Genomic DNA, 8,353 nt, shown 5'->3' on the forward strand with positions numbered 1-8,353 from the left:
CATTACACACTCTCCCTCCATCTTAACTCTCCCGCTTCCTCTTCATGGAAGATTGAGAGCACATTGTTGTAGTGGTTTTGTGCCACAATGTTGATTTTTTCTTCTTCTGATTTTCTCTTTGGACCCATGAACTTACAGACACTATTCATATTCAGGTCTGAATACCCCTGGTCTGAACAAAAAAGGGCTCTGAATATAACTACTCGGCGTTCCATTCGTCACTTTCACAGCCGTTGAGATCGCAATGATGCACCAGAGAAAGTGCAAATTAAACTCCGATAGATCGAGTTTATAGTTACAACCACTGATTGTTCAGTGGGCATTCGTTTGTCAATTTCACAACCGATGGGATTGCAACGGTGCAGAGAAAGTGTGATCGAGGATTGAGCTATTCCAAAGTCAAGAACGCAGAGTACTGCAGCTAGATGCAGGAAGGCAGGCAGGTACATATCATTCGGCGAGGCGTCGACTTCGGTCAGCAGTGCACTGCTTTTAGTTTAGGCGAGCCTAAAACATCACAAGCTAGTGCACTACCAGCTCCGGTAGGAACCATTTAAAACAAATCCTGTCAAATCATTTGTTAGCACCATCGAATTAAAGTTGTCTCTTCAAATGAATTAAGAACCGGCGTGTTCAGCGTAGCAGCATGAATACCAGTATCATATCAAACTCGTCCACATTGACCACAAGTATTGTAGGAGGAGTGCAAGTGGTCCAACTGTGGAAAGGCCTTTAATTTTAGGCTTCAATTGACATTGCCGTAGGATTTCAAAAGGACTGGTTGTTTTCAATCCCTCTATCCTGCTAGATTCCACGTCGCAGAGAGCAGCAACAACCTGGCCTTTTATAATCTCGTCCACAACGCTGTAGGTTCTGGTGATTTTTTGTTCCTAATGTACTTCAGCCCCTGAAGCCATCTCTTTCTTATATAATATAACGGATAGCTCTCCTGTTTGTTTCAAAATAATCTCGTCCACCTATCTAAAAAATTGAGTCCTATCCCACCTTGGCCATTCATCTCCTCGGTGAACGCTACAGCTCGTGGCCAAGCGAAAAGAGAGTGAGAGACACTGGAAGCTTCATACACATAATATGAAGTAAGGTTCAGTGCGCAGGAGATGAGTCAGCCTGGACGAGATATGCATATCCACAAAGGATGGATGGCTCCGCTCGATGCGGAATACGTCGCAGGCAGCCTATCGCCTCTGGAATGGACCGGATCGTCTGCTTCCTCCAACAAAACGGAGCTTTCCGGCGTGCGCGCGTCGCTTTCCGGCCGGCCGCTATCCTCCGGCGCACGCGAACCTATTCCCCCGCCGATTGCTCGGCCTCGGAGCCGGCGATGACCGGGTCACATCGATACGGACCACCCGTCTGAGACACGTGTCAGGTCAATACATCTCCACGTCGGCGCTGGAGCACGTCCGTTAATTAGTTTATACTGAAACCATGCATGCAACGTTCAGTAACAGTGAAACTTCGTCTAAAGGAGTGTACGTGAGAGATATGTTTCAATTGGCGCGTATCTGTACCTCAATCAACTTCTATATACTAGCTAGGAAGGGAGATCAGCTGTTGTACTGTATTTATCTACGTCCAGTACGTACACCTCCCTTCGAGACTATATCTTACTTATACATAAAATTCTCACGGCATACGCATCTGAGAGTAGCATTTGCTACTCCCAGCGGTCGCAAAGCAAGCCCTGTACAATACATAATCTACAGGTACGTATGAGTATACATGATGTGTATACGTACTAACGGACGTACGGACGCACGGTGTGTATACGGAGCTAGCCGGCAAGCTTCAGTTAGTTAGAAGCTGATGGGGTAGACGTGCTGCATGTTGGGGTAGAAGAGCCCCCAGTTCTGCTCCACGCCGCTCTCCTTCTGGTTCTCGTTGAACATGGAGAAGAGGAACGTCTCGATGGCGCCCGGGTGCCGCGGCGTGCCGCGCCCGACGTGGTTGATCAGGTTCTGGTTGTAGATCCTCGCGTTCGCGGGAGTCGCCTCCATGCCGCCGCCGGACGGCCACCCGGTCTCAGACACCACCAACGGCACGCCGGACCCGCCGTACCTGGCCATCGCAAAATAGAAGGCGTCGACGGTCGTGTCGAAGAGGTTCTGGTACCCGTAGTCGCCGTCCTGCACGACGGTACCCTGCGCGGTGAAGAGCGCGTAGCTCATGTCGATGGCGCCCGGGCTATAGGCCCAGGCCAAGTAGGGGTAGATGTTGGCCATGAGCGGCGCGCCGGTACGCGCCAGGAACTGCAGGACGGGGCCCATGAACGCCTGCGCCTCGCCGGTGAACTCGGCGGCGGAGGGCGGGCTGAACACGCCGAGGATGGCCTGCGACACCGACGTGGTCACCTTGATGTGTCCCAGCCCGGCAGCGGCGAGCGCGGCGTGCATGTTCTCCATAGCCGGGGCCAGGTTCTGCGTGGCGCTGCCGGCGACCTCGTTGCCGACGGAGACGTAGCGGAAGGAGACGGACGGGTAGGCCTGGATGTTGTTGCGTACCCAGGAGGCGGCTGCGGCGGGGCTAGCGGCGATGTTGGACAGCACGTCGTTGGGCGCGCCGACCACGACGCTGATGCCCGTGCCGCCCACGGCCTGGAGCGCCCCCTGGTCCGGCGCGTACAGCCGCATCGAGTTGATGCCGTTCGACTTGTACATGCTGACGACGGTGCTCGCCGGCGGCAGGTTGTTGGCGCTCATGCCGTAGCACACCCCGATGGCCTCAACGCCTGCACGTACGTATGTACTTCCGTTAATCCTGTACTTTACTGTGTTTACACTTCATTAATAATCACAGTAAAAAAATTTACCGTCCCAAATAAGTTTTTACTAGCTTTCACCTTGAATTACTAGCCGCCCGTACCTAACATCTACTAGGAGAAAAATGAAATGAAAAAAAAAGTGCATAAAACAACAATGGCGGCGACCAGCTGGGGCGGTAGGATGTGAATAAATGTACAGAAATACATATGCAGGCTTTTGACTAGCTTGTTGTAGTAAATTAATCCACCAATTTTTTAGCTCTAGAAAGGGACATTTAACTGAAAATTTGTATGTATGCATGGACGCTCACGCATGCGTGCAACTCCCAACTTTGCATTCTTTTTTCTCCCTCTATAGAACTATCTGGACGTAATCTTTGTTTGATGTTACGTGAAACTAATTGTTTTACAGTGATCGTGTCAGTTGGTTTCAAATGCATGCACTCACTGCCGAGGAATATTTTGGCAGCTTTACCGGCCGGTTTGTCGCTGCGTGCAATAAAGCAAGTCGTAACAAGTGGTTCGTGACCAAGAAGAACCTTAAACAACGGGATAAACTTTGACCTGGAGTAGAACTCTGAGAGCTAGCTATCTCACTAATCCTTTGCTTTTGGTTCACATCCTAATCTACCTTAACTTCTGCAGATAACTTTGCTGGAAACATGTTGCAATAAAAGACTTACTATATATGAGAGCTAGTGAAATAATGTTTTCTTTTTCTTTCGGAAGTTGCTCAAGAATATATTTTACATACGCACACACACATCTAATCTGTAGCACGTGTGTTCTTGCACGACACTAGTCAGCTTCGGAAATGGACTAGGAATATGCTAATTAGAGAGAGAGAGAGAGAGAGAGAGAGAGAGAGAGAGAGAGAGAGAGAGAGAGAGGACCACATGATAGAGAGGTCGTGAGAGAGGCGGTGGGGGTTAAGGTTGTTCTGGTCCAACGTCCGCACCACGACTGTTGGATAGTCCACGTATGATCGATATGGATCGCCAAAGCGGTTAAGGCTACTACCTAGCCATGCCATGAGCTAGCTAGGCTAACCGCCGAGCTCTCCTCTCATCATCACAAGTACACGCAAGTTAAGTAAGATCGACCGGAATGCTAACAGTTGATCCTCCTCTTCTACATGCAATTAACTATACCATTTTTTACGTTAAGTAAGATCGACCGTGCCATTGATTCATTGATCAGTAACAGAGGCCAATATATTTGGCTTGTGATGTAAAATTGACTTGTGATGTAAAAATATTATACTTGTGAATATTATTATATTTGTGTTAAATATTGAACTTGTGTTTATTCAAATATTGTTGAAATCTATTTTGAAAATATGTAGAAATCTAGAGAGAGTAAAATATATGCTCGTTATTAATTTTAAATGAAATACATACCATAAGCGAATCCTTATGTCACCCGCTTGTAGAAATCTATCTATCTATAGGCGGACGCTAAAGTGCGCCACCTTAGAAATATATTTTCATAGCCGGTTCATTTAAGTAACCGTCTGTGGTATTAATTTTTTACAGGTGGTTATATTAAGGAACCGCATGTAGAAATATATTTTCACATACGGTCTATTTTGCGTATGTGAGAATCATTCATTTCTATAGACCTTGGATCAGACTGTTACGCTAAACGACTATAAAAACTGATTATGAACCGCCTCTAAACATAGTTTAAGAAGGAGTGAGAATGGAGGAGCTGCTGTACAGCACACTGAACTGAGGATAAGTGACGGACTATCTAGCAGGCCGGCCATATATATCGTGCGTCGCCGTTGAAAAAACGACGTCAAGTGATACGACGACGGCCGGCGAACCGATCCAGGGGAGAGAGAGAGAGAGAGAGAGAGAGAGAGAGAGAGAGAGAGAGAGAGAGAGAGACGCAGCGGAAAAGGATGGCCGGCAAGCGACGGGTTTGTTCGGTTGATTAAGAAGAGTGGTTGCACCGAATTCGTTCTCACAATCAAGGTAACGAATCAACGGCGAGTGATCAGGAATTGGAGTGGTAGGATTCGCATGCATTGAAGAGAAAAAATAATCAATTGCAAGTGATTAATCAGCCACTGGGCTGACCGCTAATATATTATTAGACCCTAGATAATTGAGCTTGCATGCATGCATGGGGAGAATTCGGAAAAGCTATCTAGGTTAACATGACACTTGGGGATGCAAGTTTATATTTTTTGAATAATTAGGTCGGCTCAAAACTAAAAAACAATTAAAGATTCTCTCACACCTAACTAAGCTAAGTAAAAAATGAACTAAGCAGTGATCTAAAACTACTAAGTACCCACTTGCATCCTTAATGACACTGAGTGGAAGATATATAGAAAGAGACGACTACTCTGGGGTAGCTAGAATAGCCCTTTGGTTGGATTACCTTTCTGACCGATCGATCGTTTCAAAAAGATGGTTAGGAGGCAACTGGCTAAAGTGACATGCGTGCTCACCGAACGAAGACAGACTTCATTTGCATGCTTGTTAATTCTCAGTAATTTCTATTCCTCCGATCCATCAACTTTGTGGTTCAGAGTAGATATGAACTAGCTAGCCGGAAACATCGTTTTCAATATGATTGGTTAAGATATTAATTTCCAGTGCAAGCATATACTTAAGATATAATTTCTCGCAGAAACATACTGTTATCGATCTTTCTTTAGAAAAGTTACTGCATGCAAAGACATATCACATATGTTCCCCTGCTGTAAAAAGAAGTGTATACCTCTCCTAACTTCTACTCCTTGAAAACAACTTTTGTAAGCAAAGAAAAACGTTATTAAATAATTGATGGTCAACAGTCACAATTTAGGTTTCTTGATTTTTTAAAGAAAGTGACTGATGCAGAATTTACTGTTCCATTGATTTGGAGAATGAGAGAGATGCCGTTTACCTAGCTTGTGACCGATGGACGGAATAGACGCAGAAAAGCGACATGCACGCATCAAAAGAGGCGGTTTTGACGGCTAACGAGCTATCTTTGCATGACGTTGTGGATGAGAGAGATGTGTAACTATGTGCTTCTGGCTCCTATATTGCATATTATTATCTTAGTTCATGCCATGGCTAATCAACTAATCCTTTAATGAAAGCGGAGTTAAATTTAATCATTATTATCTGCTTCCTACGGAACTCTCCTATGCCGTGCATAAACAAAAATATAACCTACCTAGCTAATAATTTTCAAAAATACAAGAGAGAGAGAGAGAGAGAGAGAGAGAGAGAGAGAGAGAGAATCACTTTGGGGGATGGAGGCAAAGACCCCGAGGAGCAATGCCATGGCGAACATGAAGGCTGCACCTTGCCTTGCCATTCTCTCTCTCTCCTCTCAAAGCTGCCAGCACTCTCTTTCCTGGCTTTGCTAACACGTCTCTCCAAGAAGACTCTCTCTGATGCTTATTTCTTTGCTGAAACAACCGCTGGCTGCAGCCCCCTTATATAGATGCCGAGGAGACAGAATTCGGTCCAATCCACTTGGTTGGTCTAGGCCCAACGTCTCCAGCAGCGACATTATTTTAGCCTATTGCAATTGACGAGTCAGGGTAGCCGTTGCTTGCGTCACTCGTCCCACAGTGTCTGGTAGCCAGAGGTTCTCCGGTACACTAGGTGGTTGTGACTTGGGACTATGGGAAGATTCATCATATATACCAAACTACTTTTGAAAATGGTTTAAATTTAGGCGCCAAAATGTTCCACGAAAGGGAAGCTTTTAGGTCAACAGGTGCGAGGACGCGGTGTGCCGCCAACGCAATCGGGTCGGTGAGTATGCACGTCTTACTCAAAAACATTCGACGTGTCATTTTTTTACAATAGGTTTTTCTATGTTGTAGAAGTTGACATGACTTACCTAGGTTTTTCGTTTACTCAAGGAAACTAAGATTTGACGTTTTGTTGTCTTTTTCTTGAAGTCATTTATAAATAGGGCGATATTTTCATGCACAATCGTGATCAAATCTATAAAGTTAGAATTTAACCGACGTCCTTGGGTCATCTACCTTTTCTTTATTTCCCTATGTCAACGATCAAATAGTACCTCTCTAACTTCATGTTCATTTATAAATTTTATAAATCAGTTGTGTTAATTCATAATTATAATGATGAAAAAATTAGTGTATTTGGTGTACCTAATTAATAATTTCTGACATGAACCAAAGAATTACTTGCACCACTTTAAATTAGATAGTAGGTGCTCCTTGGACTCCGATATGCCCATACACCTTTTTTAGAATACTTGTTCCACTTAAGTTGGTACAAGTTATTTCAAAGGAGATTAATTAGTTTACGTTGAATTCATCAGCCATATAAATACACAATGTCTTTTCAAAAATAAAAAATCCTAGGAATTATTATATAGTCGTCGCTGAGACATAATACGTACAGCTTCTATGAGTAGTGTAGCTTGTGATCTTATGGCGTCCATATTTTTCTCTTGTGTTATTGCAGCCCTTAACATGGAACAAATTAACTAGCCTGCTCCCATCCAACCGTTAAAGTTTTTATATTGCTAACCTGATCTGTGGATAGGGAGGAACGTGCTTTCTCTATCTCAGTAGAGTCCCGTTATGCAACTGCTTTCTAGTTTAACTACTAGTGAGGGGATAATATATTAAGTGTACCATATGAGTTTGCACCCAACAGCAGCTAGCCGATCCATAGTACATGTATATTAGAGCAATTGATTAACATGCATGATACAACTAGATCATTTTGATAAATGAACTATTTTATTCTAATGCATAGGTGTGTGTGTGTGTATATATATATATATATATATATATATATATATATATATATATATATATATATATATATATATATATATATATATATATATATATATATATATATATATATATATATATATATATGATGATGATGATGATGATGATGATGATGGAGAAGAAGAAGAAGAAGGTACGAGTGGGTATAATTGGCGCATAGAAGTTTCCTATTAGTGGCTTTAATTTTAATTCAACGCTGGGCTTAGCGGCCTCTCCTTTTATTGACATGAAGAATGGATCTAAAGTCACTTTTAAACATGTGTTTTGTAAAATATATTGATTAAAATATAGTTAAAGGATACCTAATCAAGGCCACACTACTAGAGAATCTATTTATACAGACGGTTTGTAACCCCGGTACGGGATACTTTTTCAAACCGTCTGTAGAAAAGAGTGTACAAATCAGATTTGTACAAACGGGTTTTGAACTGTTTGTACAAAAACTTGTACAGACGGCTCCAATAACGAGCCGTCTGTGATATGGAACAGTATATGCGACTCGTTATTGGAGCCGTCTATACTATTGTAACAGTACATACGGCTTGTTATTGGAACCATATGTACTATAGGATAGTACAAATGGTTTCAATTTCGAGCTGTCTGTACTATAGAATAGAAGCGTTATAAAATGCATTTGTACAGACGGTTGTCTTTCTAAAACTGTCTGTACATTCATATACACAATGCATAATCTATATATTACTGATTGCAACTGACATATCAACAACAAAATAGACACAACAATATATCATACATATAATAGATCATTTGTATTAAAACTC

General features: G+C 43.1%; 1 protein-coding gene across 1 annotated transcript; it reads right to left on the minus strand.

The window, feature by feature from the left end:
* Window positions 1-1,529: 1,529 nt before the first annotated feature.
* Window positions 1,530-6,208, minus strand: LOC133928788 (lichenase-2-like). The gene is made up of 2 exons (XM_062375275.1): window positions 6,031-6,208; window positions 1,530-2,749 (listed from the first exon to the last, which is right to left on the minus strand). The coding sequence occupies exons 1-2, from the start codon at window positions 6,101-6,103 to the stop codon at window positions 1,818-1,820; spliced, it is 1,005 nt and encodes a 334-aa protein (XP_062231259.1). The 5' UTR covers window positions 6,104-6,208; the 3' UTR covers window positions 1,530-1,817.
* Between the last annotated feature and the right edge of the window lie 2,145 nt (window positions 6,209-8,353).

Source organism: Phragmites australis, chromosome 9, assembly GCF_958298935.1.
Source record: "Phragmites australis chromosome 9, lpPhrAust1.1, whole genome shotgun sequence".
Taxonomy (NCBI): domain Eukaryota; kingdom Viridiplantae; phylum Streptophyta; class Magnoliopsida; order Poales; family Poaceae; genus Phragmites; species Phragmites australis.